This window comes from Sus scrofa, chromosome 10 (genome assembly GCF_054392235.1).
Source record: "Sus scrofa isolate SSC_HxYL_T2T_F1_AM1 chromosome 10, Sscrofa_HxYL_maternal_Yorkshire_Landrace_v2.0, whole genome shotgun sequence".
Taxonomy (NCBI): Eukaryota; Metazoa; Chordata; class Mammalia; order Artiodactyla; family Suidae; genus Sus; species Sus scrofa.
In genome coordinates, this window is record NC_139392.1 from 58904791 (window position 1) to 58931444 (window position 26654).

The 26654-nt window shown below is 48.7% G+C and overlaps 1 protein-coding gene across 15 annotated transcripts in view; it reads left to right on the forward strand.

Moving 5' to 3' along the window:
* Positions 1 to 26452, forward strand: part of FAM219A (family with sequence similarity 219 member A) — a 64043-nt gene extending 37591 nt beyond the window's left edge. For 2 of the 15 annotated variants that reach the window (XM_021064680.2, XM_084979895.1), the window contains exons 2-6: positions 18563 to 18665; positions 21864 to 21966; positions 22228 to 22308; positions 22954 to 23008; positions 23508 to 26452. In XM_021064680.2, coding sequence (XP_020920339.1) covers positions 18563 to 18665; positions 21864 to 21966; positions 22228 to 22308; positions 22954 to 23008; positions 23508 to 23666 — 501 coding nt within the window. In that variant the 3' untranslated portion in view covers positions 23667 to 26452. Of the gene's footprint in view, positions 1 to 18562; positions 18666 to 19155; positions 19986 to 20050; positions 21967 to 22227; positions 22309 to 22953; positions 23009 to 23507 lie in introns of all 15 variants that reach the window. The other 13 variants (XM_013980168.3, XM_084979896.1, XM_013980169.3 and 10 more) reach the window with 8 other exon arrangements.
* The last annotated feature ends 202 nt before the right edge of the window (positions 26453 to 26654 follow it).

Below are 26654 nucleotides of genomic sequence, written 5' to 3' on the forward strand. Positions count from 1 at the left end.
GACTGTAGCCTGGGATCCAGGGTTTTTGGCTTCTTTCTGTAGATGGTGAGTTCTCCTACCTATAGAAAGAGAACCGGCCTTAGTCCCACCTAGACGTAACAGGGAGTTGAAAATGACTCTCTGAAGATCGCAATAGGTTAAAATCACCAAAGGTCCAACACTTACGTTTTCACTGGAGTGAAGGATAGAAAGGAGCAGGGAAAAGAGTGGAAGTCATAATAGGAACAAGGCCGATTCCTACGCCTGTGAAATTCGATGTCCATATAAGAGCCAAAATACAACTGGAAATGGTTATTCTGTGCTTCCGAGAAGCCCAGATGTGAGGCCTTGTAAATAATTTCTGACCACCACAAGGTTGTGGAATGAAGAAAAAGCATTACTCCCCTGCCAGGAGACGTAGGAATTATGGAGTTTCCCTTCTAATTTTAACCAAGATTTAACTCTGCAGAACAAGCAGCCCTTTCACAGGAAAAAAAAAAAAAAAAAAATCAGCTGATTGGGTTGTTTCTATTGCATCAAATACATTCATTCAATTCTGGCAGCATTCATAGACCTATATTTGTAAATAGCCAAACACAGCCTCTTCATCTTCCAAACATAATTTTCTTTTTTTTCAAAATACAGTAGGGCCCCAAGGTCACGTTTTAGGGAGAAGTCAGTCCAGCCTCATTGAATTTGCCAGTTCCGACCTGGCACAAGCCTGGTTCCCTGTACCTCAGTGCCCTGCCCACTCGCCCACAGTTTCAGGTGTTGGGATGCAGGAGATGGAAGAGCAAGGATCCACACCAACTCTAACTTCACATTTCTTAACTCTTCTCCCAATAGAGACATGCAGTTTACTGATGCCATTGCTATATCTGAGGGATGAATTAATAATTAAGTCAAATGATTCTTTAGTTTTACTTTGTTTTTGCAGAAAAGTATTATTAAAGGTTTTTAAAGTAAGAAATCATGATCAGGGGAATTCCCATTATGGCTCAGTGGCAACGAACCCAGCTAGTATCCATGAGGATGCAGGTTTGATCCCTGGCCTCACACAGTGAGTTAAGGATCCGTCATTGCTGTGAGTTGTGGTGCAGGTTGCAGATGCCGCTTGGATCCCACATGGCTGTGGCTGTGACTGCGGCTGTTAGCTGCAGCTCTGATTCGACCCCTAGCCCAGCTGCAGGTGTGGCCCTAAAAAGAAAAGAAAAAAAAATAAATCATGATCAGCACATAATCATGGTCACTCAGAATATAGGTTCTGAGATTGAACCTCTGCTAGTTATTCATGGTTAGTGGAGCAGGTGTTCCAGGTTCTAGAAAAATCTCAATTCAAGCCATTCCCCACTGTCCTGTTAAGTCTGTGCAGGCCCCCTGCCCAAGGACTAGAAATGTGGGGACTTTGCTGCTTTTTGCCATCTCCTGGGAGGCTGCCTCAAGGCAATCAGGACTTCGGCACTCTTCTTGCTGTCATTTTGAGGTTGGCCAGACCCTGCTCAGAATCTCTTGCCTTCAGCCCACTCTTGCCCACACTTCCTAAGAAATAACAGACCTGCCTGGATCTCTGGACCATGGCTGGACTTCTCTATTGAAAGACTTTTCTCTGTGGGGAGTCTTAGGCTTCCTAAAGATCAGACCCAATTGTTGAAAACAAAATTGAGGGGGTTTTGGCTGAAATGTCAGCAAACCACAGCACACCTTGAGTTCTCTCCTCAGTGTCTTCAAACAGCTGGCCCTTCTCTGCTGGCTCTTTCCCCCCAACCTCAACCATCCTCCAGCCTCACATTATCCTTCTCAAAACGTTCGCCTTCCCTGATGTCATGACATCAGCTTCTTCTTTTTCCCCTGCCTCTCTGACCATGGCTCTTAGTCTTCTGCGCCACCCACCCTCATCTTCAGTTTTGGTATTCGCCAAGTTCTTTCCTCCAACTTTTCATGTTTATGGACATACACACACACATTACACACATCCCTGCATAAAACAAAAGCATTAGAACTTACCCTTCTTTTTGTTTCTCTGTCATTTGGTGGTATCACAATTGACCTGAGTCAGGAAGAAACCTGGGTCTTGCCTAAGTCTTGTCTTCAAACTCAGATCCAGTCAGCCACTGAGCCCTGGCAGTTTAACCTTGATGTGTTTTTTCTCTCTATCCCCTTTTCTCCAACCCCAGTGGCTCTACCTTTTTCCAGCTTTTATCACCTCTTGCAATGCCTTTTTTCTGGTGCCCTGACTCCAGTCTAATCATCCCTTCCCATTCTCTCCACACTGCTCCAGAGTGATCTGTCTGTCTAAATCCGACAATGGGCTTAAAGTCCTTCAATGGCTCCCCTTATTTCCAGTTAAAGTCCAATGCCCTAAACATGACTCACAAAGACTTTCGTGGTCTTAAGCCTTCCTCCCATTCTAGTCTCATCACCTGCCACTCCACCCCCTGTCATTTAAGAGCCCAGCAAAATTGAGCTATTCCACACTCCTGCCATGTAGCATGTATGTCTTCCTCCCATCTCCTTTCTCCTTTTTTTTTTTTTTTTTTTTTTTTTTTTTTTTTGGCTTCCCTATTCTTTTCTTTATCTGGTTCATTTCTACCTCCTACTCATCCTTCATGCCCCAGCTTTCTTTGAAGAAGTCTCCCTTAATTCCCAAGGGTGGGGTAGATGCTTCTGTTGTGTGTACCGAAAAAACACTCTGTGCAAACCTCTATTCTAGCCCTTGGCATAGTATTAAAATTAGCTGCTTATTCATTTGCCTTACTTACTGGCCTATGAGCTCTTCATGGGCAAAGACCATATTAGTTTTGTATCTGCAGCACCCAGCACCCCTAAAATGTGGGACCAGAACTGAATTAGTGGTTGAGACCTTTTAATCTCCTTTTCTTGTACTGCCCTCTGCCTTTCTCTCATGGGCTCAGCATTCTCAGTTGCCAGGGCTTTTTCTTGCTTGATACTTCCTGCCAATCTCTCTCTCTCTCTCTCCATCTTGAATTATTGACTGCTTCAGTAGCTCTAATATTTTCTTCCTATGGAGAATTCATTGAGCAGGAGGCTGGTGATCAGAAAGCTTCCATGCCAGTTTCTAAAGAGGGACTCCAAGTGTGTGCTGAGCCCTGGAGACATGATTGGACCAGTACCAGCCTTCCAAGCGCCTGTTTTGCAAGACAGCAGTCCCATGGCTGTGTAAGTTCTAATGTGTTGTTAATCTCATGACTTTGTCTGAGGAGAGGCTGAGATATTTTTAAATGAGCAAATTAGATTCAAATCCTAATGCTACCACCTTCAAAGTGTGACTTTGAACATATTGCTCTATACAACCTGGTTCTTTTTCTTCTTTTTCTTTTCTTTTCTTTCTTTCTTTCTTTTTTTTTTTTTTGTCTATTTAGGGCCACATCCATGGCATATGGAGGTTCCTAGGCTGGGGGCTGAATCGGAGTTATAGCTGCCAGCCTATGCCACAGCACAGCAATGCCAGATCCAAGCCTCGTCCTCAACCTGTACCACAGCTCACGGCAATGCCAGATCCTTAACCCACTGAGCAAAGCCAGGGATCAAACCCAAATCCTCATGGATGCTAGCAGGGTTCTTAATCTGTTGCCACAACAGGAACTCCTCATTCTTCGTTTTGTAAATGAGAATAATATTTACCTTCCTTGATCTTTTAGGAGGATTAAATGAGATAATAGATATAAAGCACCCAGTACCGTAGCTATATATATAGCAGGTGTTCAAGCTATATTAACTAAACAATTAGATAAATTCCAGAAGAACCACATCTGGGCTAAGTTGTTCTGAACAGCTCCCTGCCTGGCCCCAGCCAGAGCTCTTAGCAGGGCTGCCTCCGCAGCATGAGCTTTGGGTAGTGCCCCTAATCTCCTCCCCCAGCAAACCATCCTTCCTTCTTCACACTAAGGATGGGACCTGATTATGGCTGGGACAGAGAGCTCTTGGAAGGGCTACCTGGGCATGGTGTAGGTGCAGAGGGGCTAACCTGGAGCCTTGCTATTCCATGTGGCCTCTGTACTAAGCACACTGATATCAATTGGGAGCTTCTATGAAATGTGCATACTCAGGCTACACTCCAAACCTACTAAATCAGAATCTGCATTTAAACAATATCCTCTGCGCTCCTGCCATGGTGTTGGTTATTTGTTATTTAAAGGTCCCCTCCTATGGATGCCTCAGGAATGAGGTTGTACCCTTGAGTTAGCCATTCAGTGTCATTGCACCAGGCAAGGAGTGACAGGTGGGCAGGGAAAGGCTCTCTACCACCCTGAGCCCTTGGAGACCCTCCAGCAGGGACACCAAGACCATCTAGCTTTGCAGATGAGCATGGTTTCCCTGGAGAGATACATAACCAGCAACCAGCTGGCTTCACAGCTGAAAACTTGCCTTGAGCTTATGCTAGTCTGGCATCTCCCCTCCCCCTACTCTTCCACCACCAGCTGTCCAAACAAAGAATTGACTTCTCTTGGAACACTCAGGGTTCACGAGCCTTCATGGGGTTAGTCCTTTTCTGACTGCCACTCCTAGGCTTGGCCCTGAGCCAAGTACCCATTGGCTCTTAGCATTGATCTCCTTGCTACACAAAACAGGCCTGGTGCAGTGACTGCTGGCCCTAGGCTTGATTGGAGGCAGTGAGGGTTTGTTTCACCAGAGCTACCTTATCTCTCTCATAGGACTCTGAATCCCCATTCACCTTCCCAATAAGAACACTTCCGCCCACCCAGAGCCTCTTGACCATTCTCTGTGGGATAATTGTGCATCTCAGTGGTCAAAGAAAAGCCTCTGACGTACTCAACTCAATGCATATATGGACTTGACCCAGAGAAATGGGGTGGGCTGAGTGCCCTGTGGCAGGGTAGGGGCTGTACCAGCAGCAGCATTTAAACAAGTAATGGTAATAGAGTCCTGGCCCCCAGGCTAAGGCTCTCTAGTCATTGCTCTAACCCTTCTCGCCAAAGTACCCATTGGCCTTTGCCTTGATCCAGTTCCTGCCAGGCCTGAGCCTCTCTGTCAGGGAGGATAACAAAGCTCCACTGCCATCACTCTCTCCTCCGTGCTCCCATCATACTTTATGCATTCCTGCCTTTCTGGCTCCTCTTTCTGCCTTAAATAGGCCAATTTATGTGCCTGTCAACTCCCCACCTCTAGACCAACATCTTCCTGACAAGAACCAGGTCTTGGTGTTTTTCCTCCCCAAAATACATTGTGCCCTGTCTGCCCCTTGTTGGTCTTCAGTGAACAGAATTTTTTTTTTTTTTTACCAAGTTGCAGGTTCATCAATGTTTAATTATTGGGATAACGAAAAGGAAAGAATAGGATACTGCTCTGGCAAGAGAGCTGAGTATTAGAACTGCAAGTTGTCTTTGTAAGCAAAAAGTGGTGCTTGTCAGGTGCAGTGGAGGTTAGAGAGTTAGAACAGGTTAAAAAGGAGAGGAAGCGCAGGGGCAGGAAATGCCACAGAGGGAGAAGCTATTTGATAGCAGCCCTCCAAGTCCATTGTCCTGTACAGACCAGTAGCTCTTTATTCTTCCAAGGCCACAGGAAAGGGATCAGAGGTGGCAGCTCTGGGAAGGCATCCCATAGACTCCCAGACTATTACTTCGCTTTCTTGGGGAATTAAGGAGTCCAAAAGTTGGTCTGGTCCATAAACCAGTACATGCTTGCCTTGGTCTCCCAAGTAATTGAGGCTTATCAGAAATCCTCAGAGTTCCTGTGGTGGTGCAGTGGTTAACGAATCTGACTAGGAACCATGAGGTTGCAGGTTGGATCCCTGCACTTGCTCAGTGGGTTAACGATCCAGCGTTGCCATGAACTGTGGTGTAGGTTGCAGATGCGGCTCAGATCTCGCGTTGCTATGGCTCTGGCCTAGGCCAGCGGCTACAGCTGCGATTAGACCCCTAGCCTGGGAACCTCCGTATGCTGCAGGAGCGGCCCAAGAAATGGCAAAAAGACAAAAATGACCAAAAAAAAAAAAATCCTCATTCCTTAAAATTCTATAGCCCTGGACATCTGGTCCCCTTCTTTCCTGCCTTTGGGTCCTGCCTAAGGAGAAGGCTCCAGAACCCCAGATTCCCTTGGCTCCTCCAGCGCACTTGCTTTGAGAATCATTTCCCCTTTCCTATAAAAGGTTTTGTCTCCAAAGTCTGTGTTGGCTGGAACTGAATTAGAAAAGAGAAGGCACTGCCTCCTCTCTACTGCCCACCTTCATACCATCTTCTTCTGCCTCGGGCCCTGCCAGTCAATCCTTTTTTCCCCATTTTTTTCATTGTGGTAAAATATACATAACATAAAATTTGCCATTTTAACCATTCTTGATCTACTTTTAAAAGAACTTCACACCTTCATCCCTTTCTCCATTAAGTGAGAAGGTCTTTCCCTAAAGAGGTTGAAATTGGAGCAGGGCCGGGGGTGGTATGGCAGGATGTGGAGCTCAAAAACCTTTCAGGAGTTCCCGTCGTGACTCAGTGGTTAACAAACCCGACTAGCATCCATGAGGACACAGGTTCGATCCCTGGCCTTGCTCACTGGGTTAAGGATCTGGCGTTGCCATGAGCTGTGGTGTAGGTTGCAGGCGCAGCTCGGATCCCGAGTGTCTGTGGCGTAGGCCGGCGGCTACAGCTCAGATTCAACCCCTAACCTGGGAACCTCCATATGCCACAGGTGCGGCCCTAAAAAGATAAATAAGTAAATATTTAAAAATTAAAATAAAAAACCTTTCAGGTCACAAGACTGTACAGACCAAGACCTGTCTTTCTAATGAGTTCAAGGTAAGACAGGAACTTCCTCAACATCTGGCTCAGAGGATGAACTTGAGGATAGGGATGAAGGTCAGGGGCTAGGCCAAGTCAGGCTTCCCAGAGGCACCACAGTTTCTTAATGTCTAACTCTAGCTCCAACCTCCCGGCTCATGAGGCTTATCCCCTAGGCCTTTATGCCAAGGCTCCCAACCACAGCTCTTGCAGGGGAGGTGTCCCTGAGTTGAGATATTTGCCCTCTCTCCCAGAGGAGGGCTTTTTGGTCATAGGGTTTCCATGTGGGAAGGAATGGGAATGAGCAGCAGAACATCAACCTTGGATAAGCAGTCCTACCCATGAAGAAGGTGAAGCAGGGTTCTAAATCTTTTTTAAAAATCACTGGTCTCTTGTCACCCCCCCCCTTTATTTTTTTTGTCTTTTGAGGTCCATACCCATGGCATTTGGAGGTTCCCAGGCTAGGGGTTGAATTGGATCTACGGTGGCCGGCCACAGCTCACGGCAATGCCGGATCCTTAACCCACTGAGTGAGGCCAGGAATCGAACCTGCAACCTCATGGTTACTAGTCAGGCTCATTAACCACTGAGCCATGATGGGAACTCCTGTTGTCACCCCATTTTAAAAATGAATCCAGGAGTTCCCGTCGTGGCGCAGCAGAAATAAATCCGACTAGGAACCATGAGGTTGCGGGTTCAATCCCTGGCCTCGATCAGTGGTTTAAGGACCTGGTGTTGCCATGAGCTGTGGTGTAGGTCGCAGATGTGGCTCAGATCTGGAGTTGCTGTTGCTGTTGCTGTGGCTATGGTGTAGGCCGGCAGCTGTAGCTCCAATGAGACCCTTAGCCTGGGAACCTCCATATGCTGCGCGTGCAGCCCTAAAGAGACAAAATAAGTAAATAGATAAATTTTAAAAAAATAAAAAATGAATCCACTTCTTTGCCATCCCAATACTAGCTTTGTGTCTTTCACCATCCTTTTCTCTCCCTGTTTCTATTGAGTAGCTATTTTGAAAACTAAGTAATAGGTAAGGGAGTAGGAGCTACCACTCTCTCTGGAATAACTCTGGAGCCATTTCAGCAGTGTCACCCCTAGTCTGAAAGCAAAGGAGGCTTACTCTGTGAGGTTTGTCTCCTGACTCTGCACTTTCAGTCACAGTTCCTACAGCTGATGAACTGGCACAGGCCAAGGACCAGCTGAGGCATGGCGGCCAGCCACCAGGAGGTACCGGTGCTCCTCTTAGAGCCTTTCCTGAGCTTCAGTGTAACAGTCTTCTCTCCTTTTGTTCTTTTCTTTCTTTCTTTTTTTTTTTTTGTCTTTCCTAGGGCCACACCTGCAGCATATGGAATTTCCCAGGCTAGGGGTCTGACTGGAGCTGTAGCTGCAGGCCCATGCCACAGCCACAGCAATGCCAGAACCGAGCCATGTCTATGACCTACAGGACAGCTCATGGCAATGCCGGATCCTTAACCCACTGAGCAAGGCCATGGATCGAACCCACAACCTCATGGTTCCTAGATGGATTCATTAACTACTGAGCCATGACGGGAACTCCATCTCCTTTTGTTCGTAATTGGTGGCCTCTTCGGGAGTATTTTGTCTGGCAGGTGATGCCCAGAGGAAATTGTGTTCTTTAAAAGAAGATTCCCGGAGATCCCGTCGTGGCCCAGTGGTTAACAAATTCAACTAGGAACCATGAGGTTGTGGGTTTGATCCCTGGCCTTGCTCAGGGGGTTAACGATCCGGCATTGCCATGAACTGTGGTGTAGGTTGTAGACGCGGTTCAGATCTCACGTTACTGTGGCTCTGGCGTAGGCCAGTGGCTACATCTCCGATTGGACCCCTAGCCTGGGAACCTCCATATGCTGCAGGAGTGGCCCTAGAAAAGGCAAAAAGACCAAAAAAAAAAAAAAAAGAAGATTCCCTAGGGAGAACCAGGTAAATAAGGACTAGAGCAGAGCTTTCTTGAAAGACATAGATAGAAGTGTTGACCTGAAATGTTCTGGCACACAGTGAAAAATAAAATGCTAAAACAAAAACAAAAACAGCTATAGCTCTTGGTTGTGACTGGAGGCATTGTAATCCTTTGGGAAAGCAGTTTGGCAATATGTATCAAGAATTTTAGGAGTTCCCTGGTGGCTTAGTGGGTTAAGGATCTGGTGCTATCACTGCTGTGGCTTGGGTCGCTACTGTGGCATGGGTTTGATTCCCTGGCCCAGATGGGCATGGCCAAAAACAAGTACAGAACAATAGAACATTAGCTCTAAACTTTGTTGGACATGAATTTATCACTAATCAAAAAAGAATTTTGGAAGTTCCCTGTGTTTCAGTGGGTTAAGGATCTGGTGTTGCCACAGCTGTGGCATCAGTCACAGCTGCAGCTCAGATTCAGTCCCTGCAACTAAAAAAAAAATTTTAAGTGCTCATGCTTTTTGGCCTAGTAATTCTACTTTATTTAGGAAATCATCATAAATACAAATATATATGAATTTTGGTATAGGGTTATTTATAATAGTGAAAAATTGCAAACCACCTGAATGTCCAAAATAAATGAATGGTTAAAAAGTTATTGTATATCCCCTCTATGGATATTATGCAGCTATTAAGCTGATGGTTATAAAAACTATAAAAATATGAAGGGTTTATTATGTCCCAATACTAATTTTTAAAAATATAAAATATAAGATATAGTATGTTTTTTTTTCAAATGTTGTTCTGTGCATATTTATTAGTTAGTACTCTCAGGTTACAGTAACAAAATCCAACTCAAGCTAGTTTATGCTAATAAGGACACTAGAGTTTCTCCTAGTATCTAAGGACAGGCATTTAGTCAAATCTTCAAAGGGCAGGGCAAGTTCTAGAACCAGAACCTGAAACCTAGGGAAGACTTTATCTCTTGGGTTTCCTTCTTTTTGAACGTCAGCTTTATTCTTGTCTCCCTGCCCAGTGACCTTCTCTGCTACCTGATCTACGGTCCTGAGCTTTACATCTCCTCTCAGTCCCAATTCCAGTTCTATAGGAGACTCTCCATTAGCTCCTCCTGGTCTAAGCAAGGGCAGGACCACATAGAACCCACATAGTACCTGAGATCCACCCCTGTGACTATGAGGATAAGAGAAACACCAGCTCCCAGAGGGGAAACCCCCCAGGATTGCTACTGTAGTATACACAAAAGACTCAACTAGAACATTAGCAAAGATTGCCCCCATGGAGTTCTTGCTGTGGCGCAGCGGGTTAAGAATCTGGCATTGTCTCTGTGGCAGTGTGGGTTTGATCCCTGGCCCAGTGCAGTGGGTTAAGGATCCAGTATTGCTACAGCTGTAGCATAGTTTGCAGCTGCAGCTTGGATTTGATCCCTGACCCTGGAATGTCCATATGCTATGGATGTGGCCATTAAAAAACAAAACAAAACAAAAAAAAACACAAAGATTGCCCAAAGTGGTAAAACTAGAGGTGGTTAAAAAAAAAATAAAAGTAGCGTGTATGGAGTTCCCATCATGGTGCAGTGCTTAACGAATCTGACTAGGAACCATGAGGTCGCAGGTTCAATCCCTGACCTTGCTCAGTGGGTTAAGGATCTGGCGTTGCCGTGAGCTGTGGTGTAGGTGGTTGCAGACACAACTCGGATCCCACATTGCTGTGGCTCTGACCTAGGCCAGTGGCTACAGCTCTGATTCGATCCCTAGTCTGGGAATCTCCACATGCCACAGGAGCAGCCATAGAAAAGGCAAAAAGGCCAAAAGCAAAAAAAAAAAAAAAAAAAAAGTAGCATGTATTACTTTATAATAGATCTGTTTAACTCACCATGGCTACATGGAGCTCTGCATTTTGGTTCTCCCAATGAAAGCCACCATAAAGATTCTAAAGCTTGGAAATACTTGTTTTTGGCAATGAATTCCATTCTAGGAGCTCTTTAAGGAGACGGAAAATCTTCAGCTATGCACAGCACCAACTTAAGTTCTTGAACTCTAGCCCAAGCATGAGCATCCTTTCCATTTGTGTCTGGGAAACTTTGCTTTATCCCAAATGCTCTGCAGAAATATGGTGCGTGTGTGAAGAAAGTGTGCTTTCCTTCTCTACTCAGCACCCAATACAGAGCTGGAAAAGAGTGGATACACAGCATGTTGACTTTGTTTGAATTGACTCTTAGAGAAAAACCATAAAGATTGAGGAAATTTAGACAGATAAGAGCGGCCTCCCTGGAATTCCTGTCATGGCTCAGTGGTTAACAAATCCAGCTAGCATCCATGAGGACACAGTTTCCATTCCTGACCTTGCTCAGTGGGTTAAGGATCTGGCATTGCCATGGCTGTGGCATAGGCTAGCCACTGCAGCTCCTATTCGATCCCTAGCTTGGGAACCTCCATATGCTGTGGGTGCAGCCCTAAAAAAGAGAGAGTGAGAGACCTCCCTGAGCTAGGCAGAATCCTCTGTCCCTCTCGAAAATATAGACTTCACAGACTTCCTCAGTTTTTCTGTCCTTCCACCTCTCTTTGTATGAGCCATGAATAATATTTGGAGAGACTATTTCCCTTGTGTTTCCTTGATTCTCCCCAGATCTCCCTCAAAAGATCTTTCCCTTGAGAGAGATCTTTGTCCTTCCCTATAAGTGGGGCCCTTAGGAGTCCTAATATGTCCCAAAAGGATAGAAGTCCTAGCCAATTGCCAGGCAATTTAGGCAGCTCCCAGAGAAATCCTGGAGAAGAGAAGATGGAGAATAAAAGTGAGGGATGCCCAGCAATTGGGCTCAGGAAATGTGACTTGGGACTTTAGGTCATATGACAGAGTAGGAACTGTCATTGACCAAATGATTCTCATGCAGGTGTGGAGTCAGAGAGAGAGTGGGAATGCCTTAGAGGCTGAATGAACAGCCATCTGCCAGGAAGTAGAGAGGTCTAACCAATACCTAGACTGCTACTGAATATTCTTGGACTGGAGGTTAGGTTTCTGCCAACATGGACATTAGACATAAAGGCATAGAGTTGCATTTTTTTGGATCTTCCTCTAATATTTTGATGTCTAAACATCCTTATTACCACCCACTGCCAAGAGGTGATTTGGGGAAGTGGCATAACCCTATGGAGACCACAGTCTCACGTAGTTTCTGAGCTGAACAAACTGTGACAGAAACAGAGTTGGCCTCTGATACCTTATCTTGCTGTATCTTTCAGAGAGTGGCCTGCACTCTGGATCTTCCCCTGTCTTCCTGTTTCCTTATCAGTACTATCTTTCTTCCTGTCCCTGTTCCTGCTCTAAGTCTGTCCTTCCTGCTTTCACCCAGGGGAACTGAACAAGGTACAGACAGGACTCTTCCAGAGGCAGCACTTTAGCATTTCACTACCCAGAACTACCTCCACCCACTTCCCCCTAAAACTAGAGGAAAATTCGTGTGTGTTAGATAGGTTAGGAAAAACGTTAAATAATGTTGGTACAAGCACTTTGCCTCTTCATACCTCATTCTAAATCCATTTCAATTTCCATCTGCCTGAAAATTAGTGCTCGAAGGTGAGCACAGAGGTTACCTTTTCTGTGGGAAAGCGAAAATTGAATCATGTTGTTACCTGGAAGCATCCATGCTCAGTCCACCAGACAAAGGCAAAAATGTTCAGCACCACGGAGAGTGCCTTTCATCCTGAAGAGGAGCGCAAGGGTCAGTGATAGATGAGGATTTACAGCCGGGGAGCCCAGCCTGTCTGATCTCCTTCCATTCCTGGCCAGCCACCGAGGATCCCTCTTTTCCTCAATGTCTTTGCGTTCACCCCCTCCTTTTACCTAACTAGGCTTTTAGGAATGGACTCCCATAACTTTCTACCCACCTTTCTACCTCCATGTTATCTGCATCTCTTACACATCTCCATCTCCTTTTCATTTCATTCCAGAGTCTCCCTTCTGTGGTCTAAGGTTCTGGTTCCATCACCTCTTGAGTATGAGACTTTGATCATCTCCTCAAAGACCATGCTCCATCAAACATCTCTTTTTCTACCCAACTTACCTCCTCTCAGTCTAGGACAGTGATCACGTGTTCCCTAGCTCCACAGAAACCCTTCAACTCCAAAGCTTCCTCTGAACTGCCATTCATTCTCATTCCTTCTCAGTTTAGCTCCCTGAAAGTAGCGCCTGTGTTCACCATCACTGCTTCCTCACCTCATAGCCTCTCTTAAATCCCCTGTAATCTGGGCAGTGTCCTTACCTTTCAAGTCAAACAATGTTTGCTGAAGCTACCTATGACTTCCTTATTTCTAAATATTTTCTTTATCTTCTGGACCCATCTGTTTTTTTGACACTGGTGATTTCTTCCACTTGAAACCCTACTTGAAATGTCTTCCTAGATCTTTTTCTACATCTCATCTTTCTGCTCCTACTCAGTCTTCTTCCACTCACTCCCTAAGATTTATGTTCCCCAAGACTCTATTCTTGGTTCCTTTCTTTTTTCACTGTGCTTATTCTCTCTAAAAAGGTTTATTCTCCTTATATCACCACCTCTTCTAGTCCACACCTCTTTCCTGAGATCCCAAACCTCAGTTCCTACTGACTAATGATGTCATCTAGGTATTCAGAGACACTTTAAAACTTAGCATGTCCCAGCCTTGATTCATCTGATTGTGCCTGGCAGTGTAGTTACATCTTCTCCTGCAATCTGTTTTAATCATTAGTACCCCTTTCCCAATTACTCCAAAGGGAAAACTAGGAATGTCTGGACTCCTTCATCTATGTTTTATCTCTAAATTCTGCCATGCTACCCCTTTTAACATCCTCCTTTCTGGCTTTTTATCTTCTGCTTCTGCTTACTTCAGGTCCCTGTCCTCTCTTGCTGGCACTGTTGCAGTAGTTTCCTTACCTCGAGTCTCATTCCTTTCCAACCTGTTCTCTGTGTGCCTATCAGAGAGTCCTTCTCCATCCACATCTGATCATGTTACTCCCTCGCTCTAGACTTCATTCGCTCCCCCATCCTATTCTGAGTAAAGAGCAAAATCCAAGCCCATCTTCCACCATGATCTGAGCCCACCTGACCCCAGCATTTTATTTCCTGCCACTTTTCTTCATACCTTCTAGGTTTTGACCATAGCAAACTACTGACTCTTCCTTGAATAGCAATGCTAGTTTCGTGCTTCTGAGCCTGTGCAGCTGTTCCCTGAATGTCCTTCCTCCTTCCTCTTAAGCTAACTGGTAAACTGATGTTTTGAGATCTTTTCAAATGTCTTCCTCTGTGATGTTTGACCACCTTCCCTTTGTCCCTTTCCTTCTACCTTTAGGCCTCTCGTTATGTTTATAGCTAATTACTCTGAGCTCCCGAAGGATGGGCCTTTTTCTCCTTACCTGTATGAGCCCCAGGGCTACCATTGTTAAGTAAGTGAAGGAAATGCAGCATAAAGAAGTGAGGACCTCCGCCTGCTGGTCAAACCCCTCCCTCCTCACCCCGGGGAGGAGGGAGCACCCTTCCCACAGACCCCTCCCCACGTAAGCCAACCTGTGTGGTGCCAGGGCCATGGCTGTGGGTCAGTCCCTGTCAAGGCACACTGTTTTTAAGTGTGTGTGGGTCTCACAGAGCCTGTACTAATAACAACTTTCTAACTAGTACAAAATTAGTGCTCAGTATGTAGTATGCTAAATACTATTCTAAATGCTTACATATCAAGCTCTAGATTACTTATTATCATTTTATCTTCACAGAAACCTTTGACATAGGCATTAATATTAGTCCCATTTTACATATGAGGAAACTGAAGTCCAAGTCACAAGATAGTGAATGGAGGAGGCAGGATTTTTTGAAAGTATGGTTAAAGTTGGTATTTGTTGAAGCTGGTGAGGGGTGCCTAGGATCTCACCGCAGTGTTTTCTCTGCTTTCATGTAAATTTTTTTTTTTTTTTTTGTATTTTTGCCTTTTCTAAGGCCACACCTGTGGCATATGGAGGTTCCCAGGCTAGAGATCTAATTGGAGCTGTAGCCGCCAGCCTACACCACAGCGGCAGCAAACAGGATCCGAGCCGCATCTGCAACCTACACCACAGTTCACGGCAATGCTGGATCCTTAACCCACTGAGCGAGGCCAGGGATCGAACCTGTGTCCTCATGGATACTAGTTGGGTTCATTAACCACTGAGCCATGATGGGAACTTCTGATGTAAATTTAATAATTTCTATAATAAAGCATTTTTAAACAGTTAGATTGGGAGTTCTTGTTGTGGATCAGCAGTAACAAACTTGACTAGTATCCATAAGGATGTGGGTTTGATCCCTGGCCTTGCTCAGTGGGTTAAGGATCTGGCGTTGCCGTGAGCTGTGGTGTAGATCACAGACATGGCTCAGATATCGCATTGCTGTGGTGTAGGCTGGCAGCTGTAGCTCTGATTCTACCCCTAGCCTGGGAACTTCTGTATGCTGCAGGTGTGGCTCTAAAAATTAAAAAAAAAAAAAAAAGATTGGATTAAATAAATGGATTTTAAGCCTTTTCCCTTCTCTTTTTAAAAAAGCAACAGAACCCTTTCTTCAACCAAAATCTTGCAGAAAAGCTGATGTGTAAATGAAATAAAAACAAATCTATTCTGGTTGGAGCAAAGCCAAACCCCTTCCTGTTGCTCTCCTCTCACCCTCAGTCCTGCCCAAGGCAGGGTTTCAGGAAACACAGTTTAACAAAAATCAATGGACCAGATTAACTCTAAAGATTCTTCTGGCAATTTTGCCTTCCTCTAGTTGTATTGACTTTGCACTGGCCATTAGCCTATATATTCTGTCCCAGAAACAGTGAGATTGAGCTATTAATCATCTCTGAAGTCTTTGGAGAATTTGTGTGCAGGGTTGCAGAAACATGGGTTGCTGTTAGAGATGCATTTCAATGTCTGTCTCTGCTGAGTGTTTATTAATAATCTTGCTAATCACCACTCTGGTTCCTGGATCTAGCTAACTCCTGTCAGATGTCCTTGGGGAGCACTTTAAATTCTCCCTGATTTCTTGGAGCCAGATGCTTCCTTCTGCCTGGATTCCTCTCTGATACTTATATTCATGAATATTTCACATTTAATCTCCCTGATTACATTTCCATGTGATGGTCATGGTGCATTGGCTGCATTTCTCAGGAAAGACCACAGTAACGGCTTGAGTTTGCAGGCATAGTGCCAGAGATCTTTGTTCCTGCCACTAAGATGGCCTTCTGTCATAGACAGTGACAGGGGAGAGGCTGAATGATGGGCTTGCCTAGGACCTCTAAGTCTAGGGCTTTGCACCTTGGCTCTTGACCCAAAGAGACTAACAGTTTCACGCAGGGATCAGATGCCACCAGGACCTGCCCAGTGGCCTTGAGGACCACATGTGGGTCCCTGTGACCAGAGTTGTTCAGCATCTTCCCAGCCCCCACTCAGGCCCCATCCCTCCAGTGTTGCCACCCAGTAACTCCAGCCTAAGAGTAGAAACTCTGATGAACTCATCTGCACCAAGGAGGCAAAAGTTAGCCCCAAATGCCTGAGGGCTTGGGTTCTAAAAGTTAGCCCCAGGGAAAGGACAGCAAGGTTTAACTCTCTGGATGAATGGGGTAGAAGGTTACGGAGGAGCTTTATGGTTGGAAGGCCAGAGATTTAGAGGTCACCTGTGTGAACACATTAATCCAAACCGTAGGAGACATCAAGGTTCCCCAAGAAGAGAGTGGAAGGCTGAGGGCAGGACCCTGCAGAGGAGACAAAGAGCTGTGGGAGGAGGCAGGGATGATGGTCCAAGAGGCAAAATGAGCCAAGGAACAGAGTGTCTGGGAAGCAGGGGAAGAAACCATTTTCAAATGGATGTGGTGTGTGTGACATGTGACAAATGCTAGAGAAAAAGCAAAGGAAATTGGAAATCTGCCAGTGCTTCCCTGGTAGGGCCCCTCAGGCACGTTTATGGGCTATACTCTTTGAGAAGCCCTCCCTCAGGCTGCTTTGGGAGTGAGCTCTCACTGCGGCCTAAGGGGAAAGCCAGAGTTGAGCCATCAGGTCTCTGAGTTCTCTGCAAGCAAGCACCTCCAAGGCCGTTTTGGCCACAGAGAGGGGCATAGAAAGGTCACTACAGGCCTCCTTCTCTGGGGCTGCAGGACACAGGTGCTGCCAGTGAGCAGTGTCCCAAGGAGGAGCCGAGCCAAGGAGGCAGGAGATGGGCTGGAAAGGCTTGTGGTATGGGAAGTTGCCTGGGGTGGAGGCACTGCAGCCCCCAGTCTGTTCTACCTTCCTATCCCACCCCCCTCAATGACAGCTAAGCATGGGATCAGAGAAGAGGGCACAGGCCAGGGTTCTGCCCTCAGGAACTCACAAAACACTGTGGCAGCACAGCCCTCCCAGGGCCTTGCACTCTGGATGGCCTAAAGAAACAGACAAGGCCAGGATTTCCCTCTCAACATTCTAGACTCTTCCCTTTCCCCTTAGCAACAAGCATGTTTTCATCCCCCTGCTTCTTCTTTTTTTTTTTTTTTCTCTTTTTGTCTTTTTAAAGCCACACCTGCAGCATATGGAAGTTCCCAAGCTAGGGGTCTAATCAGAGCTATAGCTACTGGCCTACACCACAGCCACAGCAACACAGGATCAGAGCCACATCTGTGACCTACACCACAGCTCATGGCAACACCGGATCCTTAACCCACTGAGCGAGGCCAGGGATCAAACCCACATCCTCATGGATACTAGTGGGGTTCGTTAACCACTGAGCCAGGACAGGAACTCCCACCCTTCTTCATTCTAAAAGGAACAGAGCCACTGTAATGACAATATATCCTTCCCTTGCTGAGTCACCAGAAGCCACCCAGAGCCCTGGGCCTGGCACTGTGGGCCAGTCCTAGAACATTCCACCTACCTGCCTGTCTGCTCTCCACATCCTCAGAGGAAGAACAGGCACAGCCTGGATCCTCTCTGCAATCCTCAGACCTCAGGCTCACTTCTCTGTGGTCCTAGGCAGATGGTGAGGGTGGCAGCACCCCTATCAATGGTTGGTCATCAGTTTTTTGGGGAGAATGTGAGTGACTCCAGCCCCTTCCAACTGATTGTGGCAGGGTGCCAAGGCCCTGGATTTTTGTGGCAGAGATGTGGTGTGGGAGGGAGGGTGAGGCTAGCGTAGGATTCTGGCCAGCATAGCATCCATCCCAAAGGGAAGAAGTCAGTGAGGAGGGCAGGGAGGGAGACCAAAATAGTCCCAGACCCAGGGCAGCACACAGAACGTGTGCTTTCTACCTTTTCCTGGTCGTCTATAACGTCAAGTCCTGTCTGGGCAACACAGGACTAAATAGCCACTGGCTGATTTGTCACTATTTGTCTTCTAACCTGCCAGTCCCAGCCACCCATTCAGGTTCTCCCAGGAGGCACTCTTTAGGACTCATGTATGAAATGGAGAAGTCTTCCTTAGAACTGCAGTGGCTGCAGCCTGCAAGTCTCACCTGTCTTGGCCAGTCAGTGCTCTGGGTCCTGCGAAGGGACCATCCAGCACTAGGGGAAGCAGAGGGACAGGGTCTGTCTCAGGAGCACCTACTCTGACCTTAATCCAGACCGAAACCCACAGGAGCCTAGAAAGACCTTTCCAAACAAGTACACAGGAAGGGCCCTGAGGAGCAGGGCAACGAGCATGGGAGGTGGGAGAAGGTGATGCTTTGGGTTTAAGGAATCATGGTTGGCTTTCTGGGGGAGGTGGGTCACAAAGACTTAAAAGATGGACACCCAGGTGGATGTTAAGCGGGGCCATGATCCTTGGCTCTTCTACCAGCTCAGGGTCTTCCTCCCTGAACACCCTGCCTGTTGCCAGGGACAAATGGCTCCAGAGGACAGGTGAGAGCAGCCCCTGTGTCCACTTCCTAACAGCTCCCTGTCTCTCTGCTTCCTCCGCCCAGGACCCAGCCGCCGCCTCCATCTCAGACGGAGACTGTGACGCCCGGGGGGAGGGTGAGTCAGTAGCCATGAATTACAAACCATCCCCGCTCCAAGTAAAGCTGGGTGAGTGTGTCCGGGGGCTGAGGGAGATGTGGGGAGTGGACAGACAAGGTGCTCTGGGCTGGGCTGTGGAAATGAGGTGCCACAAATAAACCAGCTCGGGCTAGATGAGTCCAAGACTCCAGCCAGCAAGTCATTGGCACCGCCAGGCACCTTATCTCCTGCAAGGCAAAGAGGGAAGTTTACAGTTCTCCAGGGGAACCCCAAACTCCAGAGGCACCTCTGAGGCCAAGAAGGCTCCAGGTATAAAAGCATGGAACCCCAGAGGGTTGGAATTCCCTTCAAACACTGGACCAGGCTGAGAGGAAGCCACCTCAGAGGTGGGGTGACAGTTGCCATGTCTGAGGGGTAGAAAGGAATGAGGCTCACCAATCCTAGAAGCTGAGCCCCCCTCCTCATTTTCACATCAGCCCACCTGGAGATCACTGGCCCCTGTTTGGGAGAACTTTCCCTTAGTTTCTTCATAAACCCAAATCTCTCCTTGTCTTTCCAGGGTCACCTTTCCCTCAGGGTTTATCTTACGTCCACGCCAAAGTCAGTGGATGCTGCAGCCAGTTCCTCTGAAGTCACGTGGCTCCCAGCCATTACCCAGAGCTCCTGGAGCTCCTCTCACCCTCCACCAAACACAGGCCCGCTCCCTTCAGGGACCAAAGTTTCACTAGCCTGAGGCTGTTGTATATAACAGACTTTTAATACAAAATTTGCTTTCATGAAGAGAAATTATAACAGTGCATCCAATGAAATACAGGCCGTCACTATCCTTCAAAACTTCTGCCCAAGTTTCTCCTCAAGCTCCAGCTGCCCATCAAATACTGGGCCCCTCCTTAGTCCTAAAACCCCTTTTCCCATCTGTTCTAAAGCCTTTCCCTCTGCAGCTGCCAGGACTCCTTTCACAGAGTCCTGTTATATTACTCTGCTTTCTTTTTTTTTAAACCTTGCTTTTCCCCTTTCATACCACAGCCAGGGAGCCTCCAGGCTGTTTTTCTAAACAAGAGAGCAGTTCTCTCAGTGGAATTTGTTCTCTTCCTAGGACACCAGACTCAGATGGCAGGCAGTTTTATTTGCTGATTATTGTTCAATTTAACAATACAAGTATTTTAACAAGTATAACCTCTCCCTTACTCTTCATCATATTCTCCTCCCCAGAGATAATCATTCCAAGCATTTTTAGTTTTTCTAGCTTTGTTTTGTATTTTAACACAAGTAGTATCATACTGTACACATTTTCTGAAACTTTTTTCATTCTTGTTTTTGCGGTCCACGTGAGCCTCTTCCAATATCAGTATATAGAGAATGACTTCATTCTTTTGATTTTTTTTTTAAGTTCTTGGCTTTTTTTTTTTTTTTTTTTTTTTTTTTTTTAGAGCCACACTTGGGGCATATGGAAGTTCCCAGGCTAGGGGCTGAAGCGGAGCTGTAGGGGCCAGCCTATGCCACAGCCACAGCAACACCAGATCCTAGCTGCGTCTGCAACCTACACCACAGCTCACAGCAACGGATCCTTAACCCACAGAGCAAGGCCAAGGATCGAACCTTCGTCCTCATGGATGCTAGTCAGATTCCTTTCCACTGGGCTACTTCAGGAACTCCTGACTTCATTCTTTTAAATGGTTGCATAGTAGTCCTAGTTTAGTTTTGCCAGTTTATTGTTAGCATTTTTTCACTTTTTCAAACAATTCCAATGTCCTTTTAAGATAACAAATTTTTCTTGTCAATGACATTACCACCAAAATTCCTCCTGAAAATTCACCATGTGTCCCAGTTGTACTAAGAAAAATTCCCACCAGGAACTTTAAAAGCAAATTACACCCCCTAGAGGCTTGGGGTGGTAATGGCAGCTGCTGCCCACTGGAAAGTGTCTGAGGGAGTCAGATGAGCAGTGGCAAAGAAAGAGGGCCAGAGACTGGGAGATGAGAGACACAGGGACATGGAAGTCGGGGAAATTCCAGCGTCACTGTCGATGGAAAGGCCTGTGCTGTCCTTCCTCTCGAGCTTGGAGTTATTTTATGAGCACTTTCCCCAGCGGTCCTTTTTCCTGCCTCAGGGCTTTATTTGAGCTATGGAGGAATGGGTATACAGCTTCCTCCAGGGCCCAGGCAGCTACCAGCTACTGGTAAAAGTGCCACACACCAGGCAGTGGGTCACTGGGTGGACAGCTCCGTGAATCTGGCAGGCTCTGGAGCCTTAGAGCATTCAGAGGCTGGCAGAAGAGGAGGAGCCTAGGCAGAGGGGCTTCCCCACTCTCCTGCCCCTTCCCTGCCATCCCCATTCTGCCCCTCCCACCCACAGCCTTCAGTGGCTTCTTTTCCTTCCGCATTAATCCCACACTCCTCTGTCTGGTGTTCAAGGCCTCCACACTCTGAGTCTGTAATCAGAGGGAACCCCCAGCCCCTTAGCACAGACCCTAAGACATGACTGGTGACACAGATGTTTGCTGAATAACTAAATGACTAAATAAATGTATCCTACTTTTCCAGCCTGACCTCCCTCCATCTTCACCCCACCATCCCATCCAGACCCACACTTGTTACACTCACATCATCACATCTTCTTCTTCTTTTTTTTCTTTTTACAGCCACACTTGTGGCATATAGAAGTTCCCAGGCCAGGGGCTGAATCAGAGCTGCAGCTGTGGCCTATGCCACAGCCACAGCAACGCCAGGTCTCAGCTGCATCTTCGACCTACACCATAGCTTGTGGCAACACTGGATCCTTAACTCACTAAGTGAGGCCAGGAATCAAACCTATATCCTCATAGAGACAACATCAGGTCCTTAACCCACTGAGCCACAATAGGAATTGCTACAGTCACTTCTAAGTCCATTTTTGTATATGCTACCCCTCCTTTCTAGAATGTTCTCTCTCCAGCTCAACGTGTCACCTGTAGGAAGCCCTGACTGGCCCATCCTTCTGCTCACTCTCTCCCTCCTTTCTCTGGCATCATGCACACACAAGCTGCCCTACTTGGGTATCCAGCTCCTGGAAGACAGGGGTCAGCCTCCTCCTGCTGCCCCTCACTGTCTGCCTCAGGTTGTGCAGGGCCAGGTTGGACCCCGAGCAGCAAGGCCTGGAGTTGGACCCTGACCTCAGTTCTTAGAGAAGCAAGGGGTATCACCATGGAGGCCCAGCCCAGGCTGCCCTGAGTGGTAAGGCGACGTGGCCTCGGGGCAGGACACAGCTTCCTTCCCATGTCCCCTGCAGAGAAGCAGCGGGAGCTAGCCCGGAAGGGCTCCCTGAAGAATGGCAGCATGGGTAGCCCAGTCAACCAGCAACCCAAGAAGAACAATGTCATGGCCCGGACAAGGTAGAGCCCCGTCCCACCCTACCTGGACCCTGCCAGCCAGCCAGCACCTATCTCTGCTATATGAGCTTCCCCTCCTCCCTCCCTCTTCAGGCCCAGCTCCTCTCTGAGGAGAGTTTCACTCACAGGATCCAAGGTGGCAGGGTGTGGAGGGGAGGGGGGCAGATGGGGGTGAGGGAAGTGGTGGGGCAGGGCCCAACCTAGTTCCTTGTCAGGCTTTGTGTGCTCCAGTTGCCAATCCAATCCCCCAAATTCTCCACCCAGGCTGGTCGTCCCCAATAAAGGCTACTCCTCGCTTGACCAGAGCCCAGATGAGAAGCCACTGGTAGCCCTTGACACGGACAGGTGTGTACGGGGACATTGGGGCAGCCAGGCAAGCCACAGGAGCCTGTGTGAACATACAAGTGGGCTGTACGGGTCATAACTGCCACACCTGCCACATAATACATTGTCAGAATTGGGGTGCTCCTCAGCCAGGAGCTCTCTGGGGGTGAATCCCCCCAAGGAATGGAACTTTTTACGTGGCAGCAGGGGAGAGCAGAGAGAGGAGAAGGGGTGTGGGCAGTTCGCTGCTGTCCTGGGACAGCTGATCCAATGGCTGCTCCTAGAATAGACCCTGATGGACATGCGATACTCTGCCCCTTCTGAGGGAGGTGCTCTACTGCTGGGAACATACCTGCCTAGTCCTGGACTTTGGGGAAATCCAACCAACCAGGGTGATTTGAACCTAAAAAAGGGGGGAGAGATGTGAGGGAGTAGCAACTTGATTTAGAAAGAGGATAAGGATGACAACTTATTTAGGATGGGGATAGGGAACCTGCTTTAAAACTGCATGTGCACAGCAAGCATGATTTTTATCGAAATTGGGCTGTTTATTTGGAAGTGTGGGGGAGGAGCGGCGTATTGACGGATGAGGGTGTCGGGTAAAGACAGCTTTCTGTTTTCTGCCTGGGAATTACTTCCTCTCTGTCTTCTCTCCTCCGTGGCTAGTGATGATGACTTTGACATGTCCAGATATTCCTCCTCTGGCTACTCCTCTGCTGAGGTGAGGCTCCACCCCTTCCCGCCCCGAACACACCAGAGCAGGGGCCCCCTCTGGGAGAAGGGGTGGAGCAAAATCTCACCCTCCACGGAGCCCATGTGGGCGGGGCCTGAGATAAGATCCAGCCCGAAAGAAAGGTGCGCCCCACCCAGTTTAGGCGCGGCTTGGACCCTGGTTGGAACCCGGCCTTTAGCTAGAATGGGGTGTGAAATACCGGAGAGCCCTTGTAGGGGCAAACCTGAAATAAGGGCAGGGCTGGAATGGAGGCAAGACCTGAGGTGGGAAGTTGCCCTTAGAATGAGGTGTAGCGGGGCTGGGCAGGGAGCCATGTGCCTTAAGGGAGGCCGGAGCTGAGGCTGGGCCTAAGGAGGTACAAAGCCTTGGGTTTCAGAGATACCTGGGATGGGACGGGGCTGGATGCGGATGGCCTGGGGGTGTGCCCTGGCCCCGGGTGATGCCTCTGGATGGCCCAGAGCCTGACCTCCCTCCCGTTTGTCTACAGCAGATCAACCAAGATTTGAACATCCAGCTGCTGAAGGATGGCTACCGGTTAGACGAGATCCCCGACGACGAGGACCTGGACCTCATCCCCCCCAAGTCCGTGAACCCCACCTGCATGTGCTGCCAGGCCACGTCCTCCACCGCCTGCCACATTCAGTAGCGGGCGGGGCCGCTGCGGCCACCCGGGGTGGGGCCACCAGGGGCCAAGTGAGACCGGGCAGGGGCCACCCCCTCCCCAGCTCGTCCGTCTGCCCCTGGCCCCCATGACCCCTACAGCCGCCAACCTCGTAACAGTCATTGCTTCCTCCTATGGTAGGACGTGTACCTCTGTGTGTTCATGGAGCCGGAGAAACCAAAACCGGGTCTCTCTCCACCCTGGCAGGGGGGGGAAGGGGAGGGGCTGAGGAGGGGAGGGGGCTGTTTGATCAGTTACATGAAGACTTGGCCCGGGACCCTGCCCCCTCCCCAAAGATGCAGCCCGGTGGGGGAAGGGGTGACCGGACTGCAAGGAGGCCAACGGCAGTGAGTGGTGGGGGGAATCACAAAGCCAGGGGTGTGGCCCCACCCCAGCGAAGCCATGAGCCCTCAGCCCCAGCCATGGAAAGGGACTGGGAGGGAGAATGGCCCAGGGCAGTAGGGGCGAGGCCTAGCCTCTCAGAGCCCCACCCCGAGCCCCCCCTGCTGGCCCCTGTACCATTTGCATTTCTCCCCTCAACTCCAGATGGGAAACCTGGCAAAGCTGTCCAGTGGGATATTGCCCTCTGGCCATGGGATCACTGCCTTCTTCCTCCTCTTCCTTCCCCCCATTCACCCCCTTCCTTGCTCTCTGGGTTGTGTGGAGGGTGAGGTGGGCCTTAGAGACAGCCAGGGTCCGCGTGGTATGACCTGTCTTTACCTGGCCCTAACTATTGCATCTATCTGTGCACCCCCACCTCCCCTTCCATGCACACTTCTGTTGTGTTCATTGGTCTCTGTCCTGGGCTGGGAGCAGGAGGTAAGGCTGGCCTCGGATACCCCATTTCTGTCTCACTCTAGCCCTAGATCCCGGAGGCTGCTTCCCAGGAAGACTCTTTAAGGAAGCAAGTTTAGGAGGATAGCGTGGCTGCACGTGTATGGTGGGGACAGCTGCGCAGAATGTGTGCATGCCTGGGGCTGTCAGGGTGTGTGTCTGCATCTCTGTGTTGGGCCTGTCCCTCTAGATGTCTGTGGGGTCCATGGTGGGACAGTGACTGTGTGGCCTGTTGAACAGCGTGAGAGGCTACTCAGCAGTGCTGTGGATTGAGAGTCCTGGACGGGGGTCTGGAGCCTGGATTCTGGTCCCGCCTGTGGCACTCTCCGTTATCTCCGCCTAGCCACTTACATTCCCTGACCTTCACTTTTTGCCACTGTACAATGAGCAGCATCTGAAATTATTTTCAAGGCCCTTTCAAACCTGAAGGAATTTCTCCATAAGGATTTCCGTGGAGGCAGATAGAGAGAGAGAGGTTTCTGTGTGTCTTTGCGTAGTAGAGCTGGGGGCTTCCTGAGTTGCATGTCTGTGTAGAAAGGAGAGGATGAAGCTCCTCTGGAACCCTGTGTATGTCTGAACACCTGCAGATCTATTTGGGAATGTGTGTGTCTCTGTCTGTCTGTGTCTGTGAATGTGTACATGGGTATCTGTTGTGTGTGTAACTGTATGAGGTGTCTGTGAGTCAGAAGATATGTACTGCTGCTTCTCCGCTGTTGTTGGTTGGTGGCAGGGGCGGGGGTGGTTGCCAGAAAAGCTGAGGATGAAAATCAAGAGGGAGGAGGTGACAATATAGACCCGCCTGGGCAATATAGACCTACCCTTTGTGAAGAAAAATGGAAGCACAGATAGCCAACACCTGGTCAGGTCTGTGCCCCACGAACCCCAGCCCCAGGGCCCTTCCTCCATGCTGAGGCCCCCCCACACACACCATGCGGGCAAATCCACTACAACCTATACACTCAAATGCTGCAAGCATGTGGAGGACACACCCGCAGCCCACTCTCCAGCTACCAGTCCTGCCTGGGGAGTTGGAGGGGGAGGGGGCAGTGAGAAGAGAGAGAGTGGGGCTGCTGGCTTAGGAAGGGAAGGACCTCTCCTGGACAACACCCAGGGGCTACCAGTTCCAAAATGCTGAGGTGCAGCTCTCCCCACTCCATCCCTCTAACCCACCCCCACCTCCTTTAGTGCAGGGACCCTGATTTACATGATGGGAAGATGCCAGAGGGAGGGAAGGGTAGAGAAGGCACCCACGGAGCCCACAAGGCCCATACTGGCCCCATCTGGGCCCATCTCTCCCACCCTAGTCAGGGTACCCACTCTGTCATCTGGGCCCCAGAACCAAGCTTCCTGCTACTGCCACCACCACCCCAGGCTCCTTGACTCACCCTTCAAGAACATGGGTACCTTCTCTTTTCTGGGCAGCATCCCCACCAAGGCTTCTCTAGACTGCTGCCTTTGCTGCCAACATGCTGTGTGACTCTGGCCCACTGCGCAACCTCTCTGGCCCTAAGGAACAAGGGAAAGGCTCCCCCACCCCCACCCCACAAGATAACACCTAGTTCTCTGGCAGGCAGGGGCTTCCGACTGAGGCAGTGTGGTGGAAAGAGGCAGGAAGCTGGCAGGCAGCACCTTCGGGGTCTATGGAGAGAGCGTGGTTCCCTCCTCCCCTAATTGGGAGGTTGGAGGGGAGGAATTGAGGCCTTAGCTTGCCCCCTGCCCCCTTCCCTGTGTAGATACTGCCTTAACACTCCCTCTCCCCTCAGCCCTGGCTGCCACCTAGCCGGGTTTCTCCGCGCTCACTAATTTATTTCCAGGAAGGTGTGTGGAAGACATGAGCCGTGTATAATATTTTTTTTAACATTTCCATCGCAGTATTGACCATCATCCTTGGTTGTGTATCGTGTAACACAAATAATGATATTAAAGGCATCAAACAAGCCAGCCTCAGCTCCCTACCTGGGACATGGGCAAGGGGCAGACGGGCTGGGAAGGGCAGACAACCCACCCTCTGAATGCACATTTCACTTCCACCTCCACTCATGGGTTCCCAGGCCAGGCCTGCCACCAACCAGCTGCACAGCCCTGGGCAAGTCACTTGACCCCTCGGAACCTCCGTTTCTCTTCATCACAGTGAGAAGC